This window comes from Triplophysa dalaica, chromosome 10 (assembly GCF_015846415.1).
Source record: "Triplophysa dalaica isolate WHDGS20190420 chromosome 10, ASM1584641v1, whole genome shotgun sequence".
NCBI classification, from domain to species: domain Eukaryota; kingdom Metazoa; phylum Chordata; class Actinopteri; order Cypriniformes; family Nemacheilidae; genus Triplophysa; species Triplophysa dalaica.
The window spans coordinates 4,189,070-4,213,257 of NC_079551.1; the positions used below are offsets into that span (position 1 = coordinate 4,189,070).

Here is a 24,188-nt window from a genome sequence, read left to right on the forward strand (position 1 = left end):
TATAAATGTTGCAGATTGACCGATTAATGTGATATTCATTTGAATAACAATAATTTGTATTTATGCTTTTCTGCATATTCTTTCTTAATTATTTATTTTAGTAACGTATACAATATATGGTTATTAGAGTGTGGCTCTCTCTATATATATATCCTCATTGGAGGCTGAGCCCCCCTAATATTGAAAACCTAGAATCGGCCCTGGCTCAGACTCTATTTCTCCATTTTTCAAATTGGAGCGCGCATCTAAAAGTTCCTTCCCAGTGTGTGAATGTGCGCGCGCTGTCATGACAACAATGGAACAACCTAGTCAGCAGTTCAACTGAGGGGTGGGTGTGGCAACAGTAGCGTGCTGAACTGTCAAGTAATGTTCGTTTGGTTGTCTGGGGCTCGAGGATATAGAGAGACCAACTTTTTTTTGAGCAAGCATTGATTATGCGTGACACGGTCTCAATTTGCGGGACGCATGAATTGGGCTTCAAACGCTGTGCGCGCACGCGCTACGCGGGACGGGTGGTTACCCTACGTGAACATGACATTAAACTTTTCTTTTTGCTTGAGTATCTTAAACATATATAATCAATCCGGGGAATGCATTTTCATTTTAATTTTGCAACTTAAAGAGCGTTAAACATATCCATTTAAATAACATATTAAAACTAGTGTAGGAACTGACAAATGTAATTGATATAATTTAATTTTTATTTTCACTTTACACTTAATGTTGCACATACGTTATTTGAAATGTATATTTAGATACACAATTGCATTGTCAATTTACATACTGCATTGACATTTTGCATATTGCGTTGCCATTTTGAATATTACATTGCAAATTGAATTTTGCAAAACATTTGCTTCCATAATTATTATTATTCTTTTTCAATATGGTTTTCTGTTTTATACATGGATACTGTGATTATATTGATGCCTTAATGTTCATATGTATTAAATATTTGAAGTGACAAATGCTTACTGAGAATGTGTTTATGGATATAATAAGTTTTATAATGTTTATATCTTATCATAATCGTAGTACTAGTGCATTTGGTTGAATTCAGAAACTTAAGTTTAATTAAAGTTGTGTTGAAGGAGAGACTGCGCGTGACTGTGAAGAAGAGACTGCGCGTGACTGTGAAGAAGAGCAGAATGACGCTGCGCCTCGAGCGAGATGCTGATGAGGATATTTCACTCAGAGAGACTTTAACTCGCTTCTTGTTTATTCTTTATGTTCAGTGATTCTGCTGCTCACTGACAATCTTAAAGTGTTGAGTGGAAATAAGACTTTTAACTGTGTTGTGACTTTGGGCCTGTATAGCGCATTTTAGCCGAGTCATCTTAGCTCGCGCGAGACCCGCCGCAGACACCAAGCCTTGATCTACGACTAGACGCCGGATGTTATGGGGAACAAATCATCGTCACGGCCGGAGTCAGACGACATTGTGGATCACAACCGAGTCATCGCTTAATACTGAAGAGGTGAGATTGTGTTCACTCGCTCTCCAGTCTTCTGATGTTTACATTTGCAAGCTGTATGTTTTAAGAGACAGTAGAGGAACCGTAGATACTGATTCACCCCGGGGTTTGGTTTTCTATTTGTACAACCAGCTTCTTATTTTCTAAGTAACTGTTTATGTCTTATGATCTTTAATACAAATGCGCAAGTTTACGAATTGTGTGAATGTTTATTTTGCATACATTGCTCTAAATCTATGTGAGTTAGCGTAATTTAATGGCTCAGAGTTGAATATCCTTTAGCTTTCATAATAAAACTGACAAATCGTGAATCATACACATACCGACTGATTCATTTACATTGAGGTGTGACCTTCACCACAAAAGAGTAAATAAATGCTTAATGCTCGAATTGTTATTGTTCGAGGCATTTATTCAATGCGAGCTGATGGTGAAAGTGTTACATCTCGATAGTTATTGACTATTTTAAAATGAATTGTTGTCACAAGGAAATGTGAAATCCATTATGTCTGTTAAACGTGAGAATCCACCTGATGACACAATGTTCAGTGATATTGAGAAGACGAGCAACAGATCAAATAAACATGTTGCATTGGTCGAAAATAAAACACAGAAATGTAGAGATGAGAGTTTTATTTGAATCATCGAACAATTTTTGTTTAAATAGTTTGATTTATGTATTATATAAAAAAAATGTTATCAATGTAGAAATTACTTTTTCTGTAGATATTTTAGACATTTTCAAAGATAAAAGATGTTTTTTTATTAATCCAGTAAAACATGATGTGATACAATATGAGTTGAATATTTCTGATGTCTATATGTACTCGTGATTTAAACTGAAGGTCGATCATATTAACAGTTTTCATGAACCATGATTTCAATGTACTCGTGATCGCAACTGGACATGTAAGGAAATATGTTTAGGTGATTATGTCAAAGTGAAAGTATTGCTTCTATATGTCACAAACACTTTTCTGTCACAGATAGATAAATCTGTGCTGCTTTGATTCAAGTTTTGATAAACGTTGACATTACAGGTCCTACTTGTGTTCTTATGTTTTGAAAGCTTTTAACTGAATTAAATTGTTACTAAATGAAGCGATATTAAAATAAAACAAAAACGCTATGTGGGAGAATATGTAGAATAATATTTGATATTTTTGTATTTAACGTTTATATTGGGTCTCCAGGTCATGACTGTGTTCATAAACTTTGACAACTGAGAACAGAACTTTAAGATGAGTCTCACACAAGAACAGAGGTAAGACTTTTTGTGTCATTCAAAATATTAACAAATAAAGTTTCACGCCATTACCAAGTGAAGTATTTTCCTCACCTTTAATTTACTTCTAAAATGTATTTAAAATAGATAAAACAGTTTTTTACATTACATTAAAATTACATTTTTACATGAATTAATTGAAAGTTAAAATGATATGAATGGAACATACATGGTTTAAACCAATGGTCTGGGGATTCATGGTGGCACTGCAGGCCCCTCAAATTATTGTTTGGTAGGATTCTTGAGATTATGGAAGATGGGAATAAAACCTCAATAAATTAGTTTGTGTAGGTTCTGGAGTCCAATGGATGTAGGAAATAGTCACTGTGCTCTTCATGTCTGATTTACTGGGACAGAGGACAAAAGGGCAGTTATATTTGAAAAGAAACATGATATGTGACGTGTTTGTTTAAGCTTCATAATGTTTCTCTCAGACAGAGACAATTATTAAACTACAGCCAAAGACTCAAACGTCCGTCATGTAGTTGAAGTTTCTTTAAAATTGTCATTTTTGAAAACTTTGTTGTAACAGAGAATCTACCAGGACTACAAATAGCAAATTCAGATTATAAAAATACCATCTTGAGCAAATTTAGTTCTCAAACATCAGACATTGAGTCTCATTCACTAATTGTGTAAATTTTTGTATAGAAACTCTCATTTGAACCTCTCACAAAAACCTTCCATGTAATTCACAACACGTGCGTACGCACATGAATTCTAAAACTCGTCCTAATGTGTGTCGAGTTATTTTGAGAGGACAGCAAATGTACACTGTTACACACTTTACACTCAATACATTGTACCAAAGGGTCTGGGGCAGTCGTGGCCTAATGGTTAGAGCTCCAGACTGGTGACCCATTGTCATCACAGTATTTTTGTGTGAAAGCTCATGAATCAATCTCTTCATATGCGTCTGAGGTTCTTTCTGTAGTAAAACAATTCCTTATGTGATATTTGTGTTGTTAGTGAAAGATCATCTTCATCTGGATTGAGCTGTGTGTCTTTGAAGAGTGATCAATCTAAAGATGATGGACCATCCTTCAGTGAGAAAACACCATCAGTTACTGAAAGGTATTTTAAAGTCCCAGTGAAATGTTTATTGTCAATATCTTATCAATGTGCCATTGTGTTTTTAAAATAAATGTGCCCTCATAATCTTCAGTAAAAATCTGAAAATGCACTTTTGTCCTGTATTGACTGATCCATCTACGATTACGTCAGTTTCACGGCATGGGCGGAGCATCTGTTAACTCCTCCCTTTCAACTGTCACTCTACTTCCTGTTCCATTTCAAAATGCAGTGGATGTTTTTTATACATTCAATGAAATCGAGTGAAAAAGACAAGACACTATTTTTCCCATTTAAATGTTATTGCACTTGGAAATGCGTCAGAATAAAGAATATAAAACGATCGTAACTCCCGATTCACAGGATTTTTTTTTTTCCGCTGGTCACACATAGGTATAGGGGCGGTGTCGAGTACAGGATGCAACAGCTTACACTTAAAATACAGAACTTTAGTATCATAGTTTTGTGTTGTTGTTTTGTAAGGCCTGCTTTTAAAACCACTAAACTCTCCTAATTTAACTCAAAGGTGCAGTTTGTAACAATTTTGCAGTAAAATATCCAAAATCCACTAGACCAGTTTTATATTTCGTTCAGTTGAGTACTTACAATATCTCAAATGTTTCCAATTTCTTGTAAATCGTGAGAAAATCGCCATTCTACACAGTGACACAGGGCTGTGCAGTTGCCTGTCAATGGCGTCATATATCCACGTTACCCTTTGTTACCGCAGAAACTTTTATCCAAAGTAAATCACAATGTTGATTCATTCTTGATGAAAACGCCATCTCAGTGTGGACGAAAGGCAAAAACGGATAGAAACAGAAAACACACTTGACAGGGTCTCAATCTCATCAGTATTGTCTGCGGTTCTTTCTTATCTGTTTTGTGTCTCACAGATCAGTTTCACCTGTATTCAGCTTTGTGTCACTCAAGAGTGACGATTCCAAAGATGTTGGACCAAACTTTAACGATAAAACACCATCAGATATCAAAAGGTATATCAAATGTTTCTTATTGTATGACACAGTAACACTGTGTTAGAGAGAACTTAAACTAGTATTTATATGAAAGTTTAAAGCACTGATAGTTCTGTTAGGATCACTATCATCAAAAATGATTGACTATGTATGGTATGGTTGTGTTCTGGGCAAAATCTCCCTGACCATCAATGCAGCAGCATGAATAAGAGCAGAGAGCACTGAAAACCACCCTTAGGGGAATCACAACAGAACAACAGATGTCATTCGTTCTTAAAGACATTTAAGTGTTAAACATTATATAATGTAATAGAGACTTATGAAAAGAAATAACAGAAGTCGAGTCCTGATTGTAAATGTGAAGTGGAGTTGGGGAAGGAGGAGGGTAATTTGCTCCTGAACAACACCATAAGCTGCTGATATCTGAATGAAAATAATGAATGAAGCTGTAATAACATCATATTTCTATAGGCAGAGGAGGATCAGCTGATGTGAGCTTGACTCATGTGACCTGACAGAACTTACACTATACGCTTGATTTCGGTCACTAGATGACATCTTGAATTTTTTTGACCAGCTGTTGAATCAGATGATGTTGCAGTGCACACTCGCACACTAGACTGTTTCATTGTAGCATTAACATTTCTCCATGGTTTTATTAGTGTGTAGGAATTTATTCATAATTTTTTATAGATTCAGTCAAAATAAAGTGTTATCAATGAATTATTCAAATAAAAACATACAGAACTTTCACGAGGGCTGAAGATGTTGTGTATAATAATTGATTAACCCTGTGGTTATTATACAAATTAATTTTCCATCATTTCTTTTAGATTGGCGATGTGTTTTTCTGGTTTATTATCTCCGTGTGGAAAGTCCATAGGCGTAATAATTTTAAACTGTACAAACTGTATATATTATCGCCTACCCCTGAACCTAAAGGTCATATAAACCTTTTGCTTGTTAAGATTTAAAAAAAATATCGTTCTGTACGATTTATAAGCTTTTCTGCCCATGAGGACCTCAATTTTGGTCCCCATGGTGACACGAGTCCCCAGGAGTTGGTGTGCATTCAGGTTTAGGTCCCCATCGGGATATAAAAACAAGGCCAACCACACACAGAGATAGAGACAGAAAATAAAAGATTAGAGGAGAAACACAGGTAATATATTGTGCAGACTATCAATTCCTATATGGGGTAGTAAAAATTCATGCAAAATGTTACATTTCAAAATAATATTAACAAGAACAACATTTTAAAGCTGATGTCAGCAGTCCCATGGCGACCAAAATGAGTGCAGCCAGTGTGCAAACAGTGGCGAGGAACCCAAAACTCCAGTGGAGATTAAAACATTCTGTAGTGATGAATGTTGGGTCATACTGCAGTAGCTCTAAATAAGAAGCACATTTTATGATTAAGGGATTGAAAAAAAGAAAATGCTTTAACTGCTTAAGTATTAATGTGATTGTGTTTAAGTGAACGATGGCAGGAGACCTTAATAAATATAGGTTCAGAAATCACTCGATGGAAAACACTTAAAGAACAAAGAGGAATAAAGAGTGATGAAGAACTGACAACTTTTCTGCTGGACAGGTGAGAAATCAAACACAACATTCAGATTCCACAGTTTACTCTTCACAGTTTACATGTCATAAATTGTTGATTGAAAATTGTGGTAAAATGGCTTTTGAAATATGATGTACTTTGATTTTGTAAAGTAATATGTTTTCTTTGTAGTAAAAAAAACAATCACAGTTTTAATAATGTTAATATGATCAACAGAAAAGAAGAGCCACAGATAACCAGAAACACTGCACACATATTTACAGAGCAGAGAATAATTGTATCCAAATTGTCTTGCAAATGAGAAAGTTTGACAATATTTGTTGCTCGTATGTCAACTTTTATAGCTTATGAAGACCAATAACTGGTTTCAGTAGATTTCTCTAATGTTTAGTTATTATTTTTGCTATCAGGATTCAGTGTGAGACATCAGCTGCAGACCTCCATTATTTTGAAGATGAAATTTCCCGCATCTTTCAGGTAAAAAGCATTTCATTCAAGTCTATCAATTATCTTTAACAGGGTGAACGCCTTTTTATGTTCATGCTTTACTTTCAGGGTCTTGAAAACAAAATAGCTGTATTTTTTAAGAATGAGCTGGAAAGGTTTAAGAAAATATTGAAAAATGAAAACACACAATACTATGTGAAGGACTTTAAGGAGAACAAAAACAACATCAGGGAAACAGCCCTTGATGTCACAATCCACTTTCTGAGAAGTATGAAACAAGATGAACTTGCTGATACTCTGGAAGGTAAGAAGTTCTTGACATCACTATGTGATATTCTCACTTACACAATGCAGGAGAGAAGGATTAATAGATAGTGTATGAAGATGAGGATTAATATCTATTCACACTGTGTGTTTTGTCTTTATTTAGATGAGCTGATCTACACATGTCAACTAAAATCAGACCTGGAGAAGAAGTATAAATGTGTATTTGAAGGAATTGCAAAGCAGGGTGACTCCACACTTCTAAATAAGATCTACACGGATCTGTACATCACTCAGGGTGGAGGTGAACAAGTCAATACTGAACATGAGATAAGACAGATCGAGGTTGTTTCCAGACATCCAAAATCACCAGACATACAGATTAAATTCAAGGATTTGTTTAAACCACATGAACAAACCCAGACCATCAGAACTGTACTAACAAAAGGAGTTGCTGGCATTGGAAAATCTATCTCAGTGCAAAAGTTTGTTCTGGACTGGGCTGAAGGAAAAGAAAACCAGGATATCAGCTTCATATTTCCTCTTCCATTCCGAGAGATAAACTTGAAGGAGAAAGCAGAAGTAAGTTTAAAGGATCTTTTATGTGAGTTTTTCCCAGAGATTAAAGGACTGGACCTTACCAGAATGAACAAAAAGGTTCTGTTCATCCTTGATGGTTTGGATGAATGTCGTCTTCCTCTGAAGTTTGATGGTAATGAGATATGGAGTGATATCACATCACCTGCTCCTCTGGATGTTCTCCTGACAAACCTCATCAAAGGAAATCTGCTTCCTCACGCTCACATCTGGATAACCACCAGACCAGCAGCAGCCGGTAAGATTCCTCCTGAGTGTATCGACAGAGTGACAGAGGTCAGAGGATTCAATGATGAACAGAAGAAAGAATACTTCAGAAAGAGATTCACAGATCAGAATATGGCCGACACAATCATTGATCATGTTAAAAAATCAAAGAGTCTCTTCATCATGTGTCACATCCCAGTGTTCTGCTGGATTTCAGCAACTGTGCTCCAGAACATTCTGGAGAAGAAGAGCAAAGATCAGACTGATGACACACAGGAGTCAAACACTGATGATACTCCTAGAACTCTGACACAAATGTACACACACTTCTTTCGCTTTCAGATTCAACAGAGCAGAAGAAAGTATGATGGAGAATACTCGCCTGATATCTCCTGGGACATGGACTCAATCTATTCACTGGGGAAACTGGCTTTTGAACAACTAGAGAAAAACAACCTGATCTTCTATGAGTCAGATCTGGAGGATTGTGGCATTGACGTCACTAAAGCTTCTGTGTATTCAGGGATGTGCACTCAGATCTTTAAACAGGAGACAGGGATCATTCTTGGTACTGTGTACTGCTTTGTTCACTTGAGCATTCAGGAGTTTATCGCAGCTCTGTATGCACATCTGTTTCTAGACATGAACAAGAAAAGTGTATTAGTTCAAGAACACATGGAGGCAGAAGCCCAGAATGAAACTCTGACTGGTTTACTGAAGACTGCAGTGGATAAGGCACTTGAGAGTGACAATGGACATCTGGATCTTTTCCTTCGCTTCCTCCTCGGTCTGTCACTTGAGTCCAATCGACCTCTCCTACGAGGTCTGTTGTCACAGGAAGAGAGCAATAAGCAGAACAACACAGAAATAGTCGAGTACATCAAGAAGAAATTTGAAGATAGTTTATGTCCAGAGAGATCCATCAATCTGTTTTACTGTCTGAATGAACTGAATGATCAAACTCTGGTACAAGAGGTTCAGAAGCATCTTAGTGAAGGAAGTCTGTCGTCTTCTGACCTCTCACCTGCTCAGTGGTCTGCTCTTGCTTTTGTGTTGCTGACATCAGATGAGGAACTGGAGGAGTTTGAGCTTCAGAAATTCAAGAAATCAGATGAATGTCTCATTAGATTACTGACCGTGGTCAAGTCCTCCAAACATGCTCTGTAAGTAATGGAATAAAGTCAGTTCACATCTACACATCAAACACAGTTTCAGTATATATGTGATAAAATGAAAGAGAGAGTGCTAACATTAATCTTCTATTAGAAGAAGATTCTATCTACTGTTCATGTCTGTTAGGTGGTACCTGTATTGCATGTTTTAATTCTGATTCTGTGTTATGATTCTTGTAGGTTGAATGACTGTAATCTAACAGACAAGAGTTGTTCAGCTCTGGCTGAAGTTCTGAGCTCAGATAACAGTCTTGAGGAGCTAAACATGAGCGATAATAATCTACAGGATTCAGGGGTCAAGCTGCTGTGTGCTGGACTGAAGAACATAAAGTGTGAACTAAAGAAACTGAAGTAAGTGTCACAACTAGGCTGCACAACGATAAATTGCAAGTTATCGTTTACAGAATAAAAGCATTTGTTTACATAAATATTATACACAGAAAACCCACATATATTATGTATATATAAATACTAGTGGTGGGCATAGATTAATTTTTTTAATCTAGATTAATCTAGATTAAAATGGCTCATTTGAATTCTGCCGAAGGCATTCAGAATATGTGTGCTACCCAAATAATGACTAAAAGTAAGTCTTTGAGAACGGGTTTCTCAAGCCAGGTGGCGCATTAGACCAGGGCTCATCTTCTGTTTCCAAAATGCATCACAAACTGCTTGAAAAAGCTGTTCTACTATGATAATTGGTGATGAAAATAAGTTATGTTCAATAAGATGAACTTGTGTTTACTTCCGCATTAGCTAAGGGATGCTTTGCGTTTAGGTGGTACTTGAGACTGGAAGAGCTCCTACAGTACATTTACATTTAGTCGTCTAGCAGACGCTTTTATCCAAAGCGACTTACAAAGAGTTAGGGAGCAACATGCGATATGTCATAGAGGAGCCATAATACATGAGGTGCCGATATAAAGTTACTGGTTTCAACTAAAGCTAGACCACTACCTGTTGAGAGAAAGTTTTTTTTTTAAACTAATTCCAAATTGAACGAGGTGCAAACAACCTTAGTCTTGTCGATGTTTCTATTGGGAAGCTTCTTAAAAATTAATATTCCCTGAAACAAAACCGGCGGCTTCAAAGCTGCATCCATGTTAGCACGTCACGTTTGATGCGGTAATTTCACAGTAACGTTATGTTGTGTTCAGACCAAACGCGAATGGCGCAAGTGATTTTCATGTTAAGTCAATGAATCGATTAACAGCGATATTTTTTTTATCGCGCGATAAGAATCTCACGTTAACGCAGCACGTTAACGCCGTTAGCAGCCCACCACTAACAAATACACACACACACATGTTTATATTTAAGAAATATTCACAGGCGTTTTTACATTTTTATATCTATATGTAATTTATATTATACACCAATGAGGCATACAAATATGACCACTGTTAGGTGAAGGGAATAACACTGATGTTCTCTTGATCACGGCACCTATATGTGGGTGGGATATACAGTATTAGGCAGCAAGTGAACATTTTGTCCTCATAGTTGATGTGTTAAAAGCAGGACAAATGATAAAGGCTAAATTGTGATGTCTAGATGACTTGGTCAGAGGATATCCAAAACTGTCGTTCTTATGGGGTGTTCCTGGTCTGCATTGGTCAGTGTAACAAGGTTCAAAGTATCTATATATACAATGAAGGACACGGGGTCGGCGTTCACTGGGAGACGTGAGATTCTTTTATTTCCAAAACAACAAAAATGCGCAAATGGCGCTTCACACATAAGGTAATAGATTCTTTAGGCAGTCCACACGACTTGACTTCTCGGATAATAGTTCCACTCTTTGGTCCCACAGGACTCACCAACGTCTCCCAGTTCTCTCTTCTCGATCCACAGGAGTGTGAGCTTTTTAAGCTGTCTCCTCACCAATCACTGTAACGAGATGCAGGTGATCTTAATCTGCAATCGGCTCATTTGCTTACCGTCTTTCCCGTGTCTCTCCTAGCCGATACAGACGTCACTAAACCACGCCCCCCTTGCCACATACCCCCACCGCCCGACTCAGGCCGAGGCCCCATCTGGCCTGTAGCCTCCCCCCCCCTCCTGGAAAGGAAGTCGGCCACGACCATCTGAGACCCCGGTCTGTGGATCACCTTGAATTTAAAAGGTTGTAACGCCAGATACCAACGGGTGATCCGCGCGTTGGTATCTTTCATACGGTGGAGCCATTGGAGAGGAGCGTGGTCCGAATGGAGCGTGAATTCGCGCCCCAGGAGATAGTAGCGGAGGGTGAGCACGGCCCACCTAATTGCGAGGCATTCCTTTTCTATGGTGCTGTACTTTGTCTCTCTCCTAGAGAGCTTTCGACTAAGGTACAGCACCGGCCTTTCCTCACCCCCCGTCTCCTGTGACAAATCGCCCCCACGCCCCGATCCGACACGTCCGTCTGTAACGAGAAAGGAAGAGAGAAATCAGGGGAGTGCAATAACGGTCCGCCACAGAGAGCAGCCTTCACCTTGGTAAAAGCCTGCTGGCATGGCTCCGTCCACTGGACGGTATCCGGTGCCTCCTTTCTAGTAAGATCAGTCAGCGGGCTAGTGAGGTCCGAATAATTAGGTACAAACCTTCTATAATATCCCGCTAGCCCCAGGAATTGTCTTACCTCCTTTTTGGTCTTGGGTCTTGGTGCGGTTGCAACTGCTGCCGTCTTATCAATTTGGGGACGCACCTGCCCATGACCCAAGTGGAAGCCCAGATACCTTACCTCCACCCGCCCAATTGCACACTTCTTCGGGTTAGCCGTCAGTCCGGCCCTTCTCAGCGAACTCAGTACCGCCCTTAGATGTTGTATATGCCGCTCCCAGTCGTTGCTATATATAACAATGTCGTCCAGGTATGCCGCCGCATAACCCGCATGTGGTCGCAGCAGGCGGTCCATGAGGCGCTGGAAGGTAGCCGGAGCTCCGAATAAACCGAATGGAAGTGTTACGAATTGGTGTAATCCAAACGGCGTGGTGAAGGCGATTTTCTCTTTGGATAGAGGAGATAGGGGAATCTGCCAGTACCCTTTAGTTAAATCCAGTGTCGAAAAAAAACGAGCCGAACCAAGCCGATCCAGCAACTCGTCAATCCGTGGCATCGGATATGCATCGAATTTCGACACAGCATTCACCCTTCTATAATCCACACAGAACCGGACTGAGCCGTCTGTTTTAGGGACCAAAACTATCGGGCTCGCCCAATCACTATGGGATTCTTCTACTACCCCCATCTCAAGCATCGCTTTTAATTCTTCCTGAACTACTTTTTTCTTATGTTCAGGTAATCTGTAGGGCCGGCTGCGAATTATTACGTCCGGTTTGGTCTCAATATGGTGCTCGATGAGATTGGTACGACCGGGTAGGGGCGAGAACACATCCGCAAAATCTGCCTGCAACTTGGCTACCTCGGTGAGCTGGGAGGGTGAGAGGTGATCTCCCCCCAGGGCCAGGGCAAGAGATTGAAGTGGACATTTTGCTTCTGGTCCGAGATCATCCTCTCTGCTCACTACTGTCGGCAGCATCACCGGGTTCACCTCGTTCCATTTTTTAAGGAGATTAAGGTGATATACTTGATGTGCTCCGCTCCTGTCCGACCGTATTACCTCATAATTGAGATCGTTTATTCACCGTGTGACCTCGAACGGCCCTTGCCACTTTGCGAGTAATTTAGAACTCGAGGTGGGGAGTAGTATGAGCACTTTATCTCCCGGTGCAAATTTACGTAAGCTAGTTCCCCTATTATACTGCCAACTCTGCCTGTCCTGGGCCTGTAGCAAATTCTCCATAGAGAGCCGCCCCAGTGTATCGAGTTTTGCTCTCAGGTCCAGGACATATTGAATTTGATTTTTGCTGTCTGAGGGTCCGTCCTCCCAAGCTTCCCTTAGGACGTCCAGAACCCCACGGGGCTGGCGTCCATAGAGTAACTCAAAGGGGGAAAACCCCGTGGAGGCTTGGGGGACCTCTCGTACCGCAAACAATAGGGGTTCTAGCCACCGATCCCAATTCTTGGCGGCGTTGTGTACGAACTTCCGGATCATAGTCTTCAAAGTGCGATTAAAGCGTTCGACCAAGCCGTCCGTCTGTGGGTGGTAGACGCTTGTACGGACTGCTTTAATGCCTAATAATCCGTATAGTTCGCGGAGAGTCCGTGACATAAACGCCGTGCCTTGATCCGTGAGAATCTCTTTCGGGATTCCCACGCGGGAGATAAGGCTAAACAGGGCGTCCGCAACACTTTTAGCCAAAATGTTGCGGAGAGCCACTGCCTCGGGATATCGTGTCGCATAGTCTACTAAGACCAATGCGAAACGGTGTCCCCGTGCCGACCGTTCTAATGGCCCGATCAGGTCCATACCAATTCTCTCGAAGGGGACCTGAACCAAAGGAAGGGGACACAATGGTGCTTTAGGAGTGGCCGGTGGGTTTACCAACTGACATTCAGGACAAGACGCGCACCATCTGCGCACGTTCTAATGAATGCCCGGCCAAAAGAAGCGGGCCATTAGAAGGTTTATTGTTGCTATTTGTCCTAAGTGACCCGCCACTGGATTACGGTGAGCCGTCTGGAAAAGCATTTCCCGGCGGCTCTGTGGGACAACTAATTGTGTTGTATCATTTGACTGAGTGTCTCGGGTCACTCGATACAACCTGTCTTTTAAAATGGCAAAATACGGATAGACAAGCGGCTGTGCAGGGTGAAGACGCTGTCCGTCGATGGTACGAACCTGCTGAAACGCATTTTTAAGCGAGTCGTCGTGAGACTGTTCCAGGGCAAAATCATCACACCGAGAGAGATTTTGTCTCTCTACGGTACTCCGTTCCCCTGGATCAGTCCCTCTAGGTTCCGCCTCAGCTTCCCCCGCCTGCACAACCGCGGTCTTCCGTCGCCCTTGATTTCCCGAGGAAACATCCGCACATAATTTCCCCAATAGTACAGAAAACATCGGCCAATTCGTCCCCAAAATTAGCGGATGTTTGAGATGGGGATTAACCGCCACCTTTACTCTATGCTTCTGACCCCTAAATTGTATAGGCATCGTCACTAAAGAATAGTTCACCACATCCCCGTGTACACACCGTACCTTAACCATGCGGCTCTTATCCTTTGCCACGGACCGAATCAGGCGTTGGTGGATGGAGGTTGCAACCTGAATCCACCAAGGCCTGATATGTATTCCCCTTGATACTCACAGGTATTTGATACAGGCCGGCTGAATCGAGGGCAACCTGTGGGTCGTCGGGGACCCGGATCATCGTCCCGACCTCCATCATCTGACAGCGGTCGATCGTGTGACCCGGCTCCCCACACCGCCAACAGGTCGGCCCAGACTTTTCTGCCGCCCTAGCGGCAGGAAATGAGCCGACGGATTGGTGAGGAGAGGCTTGTGGGGGAGGAGAGACGGCAGGTTGCATGTATCGACCAGGTCCCCGGAAGTATTGTCGACCGTTCCCCATCAGGTCTCGATTCCTGGGTGCGGGCCTTGGTAGGAATGACGCCGGAGACCTGGGAAAGGGAATAGGTCGGGGAGGAGGAGAAGAAACAGGTTGGAGAGAGAGAGATGAACGGGGTACGCCGACCCCGGGGCACGCCACCATCTGGTCCTCAGCCAATTGGATGGCCTCCGTCAGCGACGCCGGTCGGTGGCACTGGACCCACTGTGCGGTCTTCGGCGGAAGCCGCACCACGAACTGCTCCAGTGTCACACGATCGAGGATCTTGTCAACGTCGCCTCCGTCAGCCATCAGCCATTTGCGGCATGCGTCCCGGAGCTGTTGAGCCAGGGCGAAGGGTTGGCCTGCATCCCCCAGCTCCAAAGATCTGAATCGCTGCCTCTGTTGCTCGGGACTCAGTCCGACTCGCTGGAGGATGGCTTTCTTGAGGTCTGCATATACCAGGAAATTCTGGACTGGCAGGTGCTGTGCGGCCAACTGCGCCTCTCCCGTCAGCAAGGGAATCAGCCGGGCCGACCAAACGTCTTGTGGCCAGCCAGAAATCTCCGCAGACCTCTCGAAAAGCTCCAGGAAAGCCTCCGGGTCGTCCTGAGCCCCCATCTTATGCAGAGGCTTCCTGGTCCAACCAGCTCCCGAACGCCTCGCGGTCTTCTTGCTGGGCCTGGACGAGTGCTTGAAAGCGTCGTTCCTGGTCTTCACGGAGACCCAGCAGCGCCTGGTGTTGTTAGCTGTGAAGACCGGCGAGGGATTGGACAACCTCCGCAAACGGCGATCCTGGCTGAGACATGGCGGCGGCTCTGGTCCTTCCTGTATCCCGGGTATCGGCACCAGTGTAACAAGGTTCAAAGTATCTATATATACAAGGAAGGACACGGGGTCGGCGTTCACTGGGAGACGTGAGATTCTTTTATTTCCAAAACAACAAAAAGGCGCAAATGGCGCTTCACACATAAGGTAATAAGGTAACTAAACCACGCCCCCCTTGCCACAGTCAGTAACTACCAAAAGTGGTCCAAGTATGGAACAGTGGTGAACTTGAATGTGATGTAAAAGAAAACATGATTCATCAGACCACCAGATCAAAAATGTTTCATGAATGGTTTGAGGAGCACAACAATGAGTTTGAGATGTTGACTTGGTCTCCAAATTCCCCGGATCTCAATACAATTGAGCATTCGTAGGATGTTCTGAACAAACAAGTCTGATCCATGAAGGCCCCATCTGGCAACTTAAAGGACATGAAGGATCTGCTGCTAACATCTTGGTGCCAGATAAAACAGCTCACCTTCAGGGGTCCATGCCTCAATGGGTCAGGGCAGTTTTGTCAGCAAAAAAGGGGAATAGTATATGTTTTAATTGTTTCTTGACTGATGAGAGAGAAGTGGTCGACCCGACTGCATTCGTAAGTTCGTTCCACCGGTCAGGAGAAGTGAAGGAGTATGAACAGGAAAGTGATTTAGTACCCTTGTGTGAGGGTCTTATCAGGCACTGTTTATTCACTGAGCTCAAGGTTCTGTATGGGGTGTCAAGTATGACGGTGCAGAGCAAGTGATTGTCTTGTAGACAAGCGTCAGTGACTTAAACCTGATCCATGCTTCAAACGGTGAAAAGAGAAGAAGAGGGGCGTCATGTGAGCTCTTTTAGGCTCGTGGAAGATGAGCCGCGCTGCTGCATTCTGAATCAGCTGGTTTGATCGCCTTAACAGACAGACCAGCAGGAGAGCTTTACAGTTGTCCAGCCTAGAGATCACATGACCTTGGACAAGTATTTCTGCTGCATGCTCAGTAAGGTAGGGCCTCAGTAAGGTAGGGCCTGATCTTCCTGATGTTGTACAGTGCAAATCTGCATGACCGTGTTGTTTTTGCAATGTGATGCTGAAGGACAGCTGGGAATCAGAGAGTACTCCGAGGTTCCTTGGTGTTTGGAAGGAGTGATGGTTGTATTGCCAGTTGGATGGTGAGATCATGATGTACCATGGCGCGGGCCGGGAGTATAAGCAGATCTGTTTTGGTAAGGTTGGGCTGGAGGTGCTGTAATTTCATCCAAGATGAGATATCTTCCAGACAGGCTGTAATGTGTGCCGATACAGTGGGATCATCTGGGTGAAAAGAAAAGTAGATCTGGGTGTCATCAGCATTGCAGTGTTAGGAGAACCTGTGTGCCTGTTTGATAGATCCTAAAGAGGATCAGGTGTTGAGATGGCTGGAGAGAAGTTTAGAGAGAACGAGGAGAATGTGAAGTCTGATGTGAGGGTTATGTGTTCAAAGGTAAGTGGTTTAAAAAATGTTTGAAGATGGAAAGAAATTGTTTTTGGCATACAGTTGTGTCCAAAAGTTTTGAGAATTACATAAATATTCGTTTTCAAAAAGTTTGCTGCTAAACTGCTTTTAGATCTTTGTTTCAGTTGTTTCTGTGATGTACTGAAATATAATTTCAAGCACTTCATACGTTTCAAAGGCTTTTATCGACCATTACATGACATTTCTGCAAAGAGTCAGTATTTGCAGTGTTGGCCCTTCTTTTTCAGGACCTCTGCAATTCGACTGGGCATGCTCTCAATCAACTTCTGGGCCAGATCCTGACTGATAGCAACCCATTCTTTCATAATAACTTCTTGGAGTTTGTCAGAATTAGTGGGTTTTTGTTTGTCCACCCGCCTCTTGAGGATTGACCACAAGTTCTCAATGGGATTAAGATCTGGGGAGTTTCCAGGCCATGGACCCAATTCAACATTCTGGTCCCCGAGCCACTTAGTTATCACTTTTGCCTTATGGCACGGTGCTCCATCGTGCTGGAAAATGCATTGTTCTTCACCAAACTGTTGTTGGATTGTTGGAAGAAGTTGCTGTTGGAAGGTGTTTTGGTACCATTCTTTATTCAGGATGCTTTACTGTTGGCATGACACAGGACTGATGGTAGCGCTCACCTTTTCTTCTCCGGACAAGCCTTTTTCCAGATGCCCCAAACAATCGAAAAGGGGCTTCATCGGAGAATATGACTTTGCCCCAGTCCTCAGCAGTCCATTCACTATACTTTCTGCAGAAGATCAATCTGTCCCTGATGTTTTTTTTGGAGAGAAGTGGCTTCTTTGCTGCCCTTCTTGACACCAGGCCATCTTCCAAAAGTCTTCGCCTCACTGTGCGTGCAGATGCGCTCACACCTGCTTGCTGCCATTCCTGAGCAAGCTCTGCACTGGTGGCACTCCGATCCCGCAGCTGAATCCTCTTTAGGAGACGATCCTGGCACTTGCTGGACTTTCTTGGACGCCCTGAAGCCTTCTTTACAAGAATTGAACCTCTTTCCTTGAAGTTCTTGATGAACCTATAAATTGTTGATTTAGGTGCAATCTTAGTAGCCACAATATCCTTGCCTGTGAAGCCATTTTTATGCAACGCAATGATGGCTGCACGCATTTCTTTGCAGGTCACCAAGGTTAACAATGGAAGAACAATGATTTCACGCATCACCCACCTTTTAACATGTCAAGTCTGCCATTCTAACCCAATCAGCCTGACATAATGATCTCCAGCCTTGTGCTTGTCAACATTCTCACCTGAGTTAAGAAGATGATTACTGAAATGATCTCAGCAGGTCCTTTAATGACAGCACTGAAATGCAGTGGAAAGGTTTTTTTGGGATTAAGTTAATTTTCATGGCAAAGAAGGACTATGCAATTCATCTGATCACTCTTCATAACATTTTGGAGTATATGCAAATTGCTATTATAAAAACTTAAGCAGCAACTTTTCCAATTTCCAATATTTATGTAATTCTCAAAACTTTTGGCCACGACTGTACATACACTTTTTCTTATAACTGTACATGCTTGTGTGTGAATTTATATATACAGAATATATTTGGCTGTACTCTGTATAATAATTATGTAAACAAAAACTTTTACTCATCAAACGATTGCTTAAAATTAACCAATGTACATTCCTAGTCACAACTATATGTAAACTGTAAAATCAATCATAAACATTTTTCATAAACAAAAAGGGCCATGCCATATTTTTTCTGGTTCAGAAAATGTTTATGTTGTAATTTGTATATATTTTCAGGCTCAGTAAGTGTGATATAACAGAAGAAAGTTGTTCAGCTCTGGCTACAGTTCTCAGTTCAGACTCCAGCAGTCTGAAGGATCTCAACATGAGCAGAAATAATCTACAGGATGATAGAGTCAAGGGGCTTTCTGAAGGATTGAAGAACACTAATTGTGAACTGAATAAACTGAGGTGAGACATTTGCTAGAGCATTAAAGGGATAGTCCACCAAAGAATGACTCCTGCGTCTGCACCACATGCATATGTTGTGTGTCCTCATGGATGCATGTTGGACATTGAGGAATAAAGTCATTGTTTATATATACAGTTGAAAGAAAAAGTATGTGAACCCTTTGGGCTTACTTGGATTTCTTCATAAATTGGTCATAAAATGTGTTCTGATCTTCATCTAAGTCACAACAATAGAGAAACACAGTCTGCTTAAACTGATACCGCACAAACATTATACATGATCATGTTTTTATTGAACACAACATGTAAACATTCATAGTGCAGGGTGGAAAAAGTATGTGAACCTTTAGGTTAAATAACTGGTTGACCCTCCTTTGGCAGCAATAACCTCAACCAAACGTTTCCTATAGTTGCAGATCAGACCTGCACAACGGTCAGGAGAAATTTTGGACCATTCCACTTTACAAAAGTGTTTCAGTTCAGCAATATTCTTGGGATGTCTGGTGTGAATCGCTCTCTTGAGGTCATGCCACAGCATCTCAATCGGGTTGAGGTCAGGACTCTGACTGGGCCACTCCAGAAGGCGTATTTTCTTCTGTTGAAGCCATTCTGTTGTTGATTTACTTCTATGCTTTGGGTCGTTGTCCTGTTGCATCGTCCATCCTCTGCTAAGCTTCTGTTGGCGGACAGATGGTCTTAAGTTTTCCTGCAAAATGTAATCCGTCCAGGGCCTGAGGCAGCAAAGCATCCCCAAACCATGATGCCCCCTCCACCATATTTCACAGTTGGGATGAGGTTTTGATGTTGGTGTGCTGTGCCTTTTGTTCTCCACACATAGCGTTGTGTGTTCTTTCCAAACAACTCAATTTTGGTTTCATCTGTCCACAGAATGTTTTGCCAGTAGTGCTGTGGAACATCCAGGTGCTCTTTTGCAAACTTCAAACGTGCTGCAATGTTTTTTTTGGACAGCAGTGGCTTCCTCCGTGGTGTCCTCCCATGAAGTCCATTCTTGTTTAATGTTTTCCTTATTGTAGATTTGTCAACAAAAATGTTAGCATGTGCCAGAGATTTCTGTAAGTGTTTAGCTGACACTCTAGGATTCTTCTTCACCTCATTGAGCATTCTGCGCTGTGCTCTTGCAGTCATCTTTACAGGACGACCACGCCTAGGGAGTGTAGCAACAGTGCTGAACTTTCTCCATTTGTAGACAATCTGTCTTACTGTGGACACATGGACATAAGGCTTTTAGATATACTTTTGTAGCCCTTTCCAGCTTTATGTAAGTCAACAATTCTTGATCGTAGGTCTTCTGAGAGCTCTTTTGTGCGAGGCATGGTTCACATCAGACAACGCTTCTTCAGAACAGCAAACTCAAAACTGGTGTGTGTTTTTTATTGGACAGGCCAGCTTTAATCAACACATCCAATCTCATCACATTGATTGGACCCCAGGTTGGCTGACTCCTGGCTCAAATTAGCTCTTGGAGAAGTCATTAGCCTAGGGTTTTACATACTTTTTCCACCCTGCACTATGAATGTTTACATGTTGTGTTCAATAAAAACATGAAAACGTATAATGTTTGTGCGGTATTAGTTTAAGCAGACTGTGTTTCTCTATTGTTGTGACTTAGATGAAGATCAGAACACATTTTATGACCATTTTATGAAGAAATCCAAGTAAGCCCAAAGGGTTCACATACTTTTTCTTTCAACTGTATATACAGTATATCCATCCATCCATCCTTTTTCTTCCGCTTCATCCTGGGCCGGGTCGCGGGGGCAGCAGTCTAAGCAGGGATGCCCAGACTTCCCTCTCCCTAGACACTTCCTCCAGCTCTTCCGGGGGGACACCGAGGCGTTCCCAGGCCCGCCGGGAGACATAGTCCCTCCAGCGTGTCCTAGATCTTCCCCGGGGTCTCCTCCGGGGAATATATATATATGTACAGTATATCGTGCACAAAATGTTTTCTCGTTGCTAAAGCTGCAGTCTGTGACTTTTGCCTCTTTATCATTATATCTGTTTGAAATAAATTGCTGTTATTTTTATGGGTTGTAGCTTTAACTAACTGACATTTAAAAGCATTTCCCTTGAGCACAAGCATTGACACACTCTTCTGTTCTCTAGTCTGTCTGAGTGCAGTATTGGAGAAGAAGGTTATAAATGTTTATATTCAGCTGTGAGATCAAACCCTGAATCACATCTGATAGAGCTGGATCTCAGAGGAAATGATCCTGGAGAAACAGGAGTCAAACTCATCTATCAGTTAATACAAGATCACAAGTGTAAACTCAACACTGTTAAGTGAGTATTACTCTACTTATAATACTGTAAAGTCTGATTATTTTAAAGTTTGCATTATTAAACCTGCAAGAAGACAAGAAGGTTTAAACTAACAACTGTATTTGTGATAAAAATATCAAGATTTTAATCAATATTGCATAATGTCAATTTAAATTCTCCTCTCCAGGTTCTTGAGCAGCTCTTCTGCAGTTGAAGCCTTTGAGTATCTGACAGAAACTCTTGGTATAAATCCTTTACTCCAGAGAGAAGTGAATCTGAGTGATCATAAACTAGACGAGTCAAGAGTGAATCAGATCTGTGATCTACTGAAGGACAAACACTGTCGCATCAACACACTCATGTGAGGACTTGATCTTTATTATGAGTTTATATTTCAACCTGTTCAGAATCACAGCATCAGATGTGACATTGATATAATCTTGATAAATGTTTAGATGAAACTTTAACTTTGTTCTCTTTCTTCAGTCTGAGTAACAGCAGTATTACAGCAGGAGGATGTGCTGATCTGATGTCAGCTTTCACTTCAAACCCTTCACATCTGACACATCTGGATCTGAGTCTCAATAAACTAGAAGATTCAGGAATGATGAAGATCTCTGATCTGTTGAGAAACTCACAGTGCAGACTACACAAACTAGAGTATGTATTTACATTCATGTTCATGTCATTTACTTCAGTGAAATAAAATAATGTTTAAATCATTCATACATGTGTCTATTTTTAGATTTAATATTTTATTTATAATCATGATTCTGTTCTCTAGTGTGTCCGAGTGCAGTATTGGAGAAGAAGGTTATAAATGTTTATATTCAGCTGTGAGATCAAACCCTGAATCACATCTGATAGAGCTGGATCTCAGAGGAAATGATCCTGGAGAAACAGGAGTCAAACTCATCTATCAGTTAATACAAGATCACAAGTGTAAACTCAACACTGTCAGGTGAGATGTGCTGAAATAATACAAAATTAATCACATGCTGAATAATTATGTGTATGGACATTATTATAGTGAATCTGTTGAGTAAAAGTTTTTTCATCATAATGATGTTTTAATTTAGCCACAATTCCTATATTTTTATTACATTGAATTAAAATTTATTTTCTTGTTTTCTGCAGGTTCTTGAGCAGCTCTTCTGCTGTGAAAGCCTTTGAGTATCTGACAGAAACTCTTGGTATAAATCCTTTACTCCAGAGAGAAGTGAATCTGAGTGATCATAAACTAGACGAGTCAAGAGTGAATCAGATCTGTGATCTACTGAAGGACAAACACTGTCACATCAACACACTCATGTGAGGACTTGATCTTTATTATGAGTTTATATTTCAACCTGTTCAGAATCACAGCATCAGATGTGACATTGATATAATCTTGATAAATGTTTAGATGAAACTTTAACTTTGTTTTCTTTCTACAGTCTGAGTCTCAATAAACTAGAAGATTCAGGAATGATGAAGATCTCTGATCTGTTGAAAAACTCACAGTGTAAACTAGAGAATCTCAAGTATGTATTTATATTCATGTTCATTTCATTCCCTTCCGAGAAATAAAATAATGTTTAAATCATTCATACATGTTTTTTGTTATGTAATATTTTATCTATAATCATCATCATTTTGTTCTCTAGTTTGTCTGAGTGCAGTATTGGAGAAGAAGGTTATAAATGTTTATATTCAGCTGTGAGATCAAACCCTGAATCACATCTGATAGAGCTGGATCTCAGAGGAAATGATCCTGGAGAAACAGGAGTCAAACTCATCTATCAGTTAATACAAGATCACAAGTGTAAACTCAACACTGTCAGGTGATAAAATCTTTCAAATCTTATATAAATATAAAGTCTGATATATCGCATAGCAGAACAAAGATCAGAGAAATTATTAAACATTTTAATTGCAGTAAATGAAAAAGAACAAAAAAGTTTTGCTGCAGAACATCGAATAATACATTTTCGGAGCCCCTTAAACGACATGCTGGTGGAAAAAATAAGAGAGGGAAGATACTGTTTTTTCAAAGCTTTTGTGTTCTCTCACAAAGATATTTTCGTTCTCTCACAAAACATTCAGTGAGTTTGGACAAACACGTCCTCTCCCGCTTCGTGTATGAATGGATCAGTTCATATATCGTAGAATCCCAGAAGTGTCCATGTCGACAGCTCATATAGAGATCAGTTTATTTTTTTTAGACTCATGAGGAAGACTAGGTTGTTAGATCGTTGTGTGAGGAATTATGTGTTTTTTGTGTTATAACAACATTTCGCTCATGTGTTATTGGTAAGGAAATCTGGGACTATATGGACCACTCCAGTGTTATTGTGCATAGCAAGTCTAAAATTCAATGAACATAACATGTCTTTGTGAACTCACAGAATTTTTTGCAAGATAACGCACATATTTTTCCGAGAGAACACAATGTTTCTCGGGGAACGCAAAAGTTTGCGAGATCACGCTTAAGCTTTAAAAAAAATTATCTTTTCTCCCATATTTGCCAATACATTTTCCACCATCATGTCCCCTTCAGGGCTCCGTGTACATTAATATGTAATGGTAAAATAGTTTTTTCTTAATGTAGACATTTTTCTCTAAACTAGGTTCAGTTGTGTTTAAACTATTAAAAGTTATCAAAAGAGATTTTAATCACACACAAGAGAATAACAATCTGACATTCATCAAGCAGTGTTTATTTTGGACTTTATATCAAATTCATTACAGTTCTGGATCATGTTTTTAGACTCAGTTGATTTGATGTTAAATGAGTCATCTTCATTCTGAATGAGCTCAATCCAGCAGACTCACACTGTGTGTTACACACAACAGACCTCTTGAATCTGTTAATACAGAAGACATTTCATTCAGTTACACATGTGAAGTGCTGAACATGAACACATGATCTTTTGTGTGTAGATTTCTGAAGAGTTGTGCTGCAGAAGAAGCTTGTGATCATCTCTGTAAAGCTCTAGATGTGAATCCATTACTGCTGAAAGAACTCAATCTGAGTCACAATAAACTGGGAGATCTGGATGGAGAGAAACTCTCGGCTCTATTGATGGACTCTCACAGCAAAGTGACTAAAATCATGTGAGTATCATATACACGAGAACTTCATACAGTACAGACTGTCAGACAGGTGATGTTTATTGAGA

The 24,188-nt window shown here is 40.9% G+C and overlaps 1 protein-coding gene across 1 annotated transcript in view; it reads left to right on the forward strand.

Annotated features, from left to right (window-relative positions):
- Positions 1 to 1,104: 1,104 nt before the first annotated feature.
- Positions 1,105 to 24,188, forward strand: part of LOC130429873 (NACHT, LRR and PYD domains-containing protein 3-like) — a 31,261-nt gene continuing 8,177 nt past the window's right edge. The window contains exons 1-18 of the mRNA XM_056758700.1: positions 1,105 to 1,478; positions 2,669 to 2,739; positions 3,730 to 3,834; positions 4,728 to 4,826; positions 6,286 to 6,402; positions 6,786 to 6,852; positions 6,931 to 7,126; positions 7,253 to 9,053; positions 9,243 to 9,413; positions 18,574 to 18,747; positions 20,872 to 21,048; positions 21,215 to 21,388; positions 21,514 to 21,687; positions 21,812 to 21,988; positions 22,165 to 22,338; positions 22,674 to 22,773; positions 22,843 to 22,850; positions 23,950 to 24,123. Coding sequence (XP_056614678.1) covers positions 2,717 to 2,739; positions 3,730 to 3,834; positions 4,728 to 4,826; positions 6,286 to 6,402; positions 6,786 to 6,852; positions 6,931 to 7,126; positions 7,253 to 9,053; positions 9,243 to 9,413; positions 18,574 to 18,747; positions 20,872 to 21,048; positions 21,215 to 21,388; positions 21,514 to 21,687; positions 21,812 to 21,988; positions 22,165 to 22,338; positions 22,674 to 22,773; positions 22,843 to 22,850; positions 23,950 to 24,123 — 3,911 coding nt within the window. The 5' untranslated portion in view covers positions 1,105 to 1,478; positions 2,669 to 2,716. The remainder of the gene's footprint in view (positions 1,479 to 2,668; positions 2,740 to 3,729; positions 3,835 to 4,727; positions 4,827 to 6,285; positions 6,403 to 6,785; positions 6,853 to 6,930; positions 7,127 to 7,252; positions 9,054 to 9,242; positions 9,414 to 18,573; positions 18,748 to 20,871; positions 21,049 to 21,214; positions 21,389 to 21,513; positions 21,688 to 21,811; positions 21,989 to 22,164; positions 22,339 to 22,673; positions 22,774 to 22,842; positions 22,851 to 23,949; positions 24,124 to 24,188) is intronic.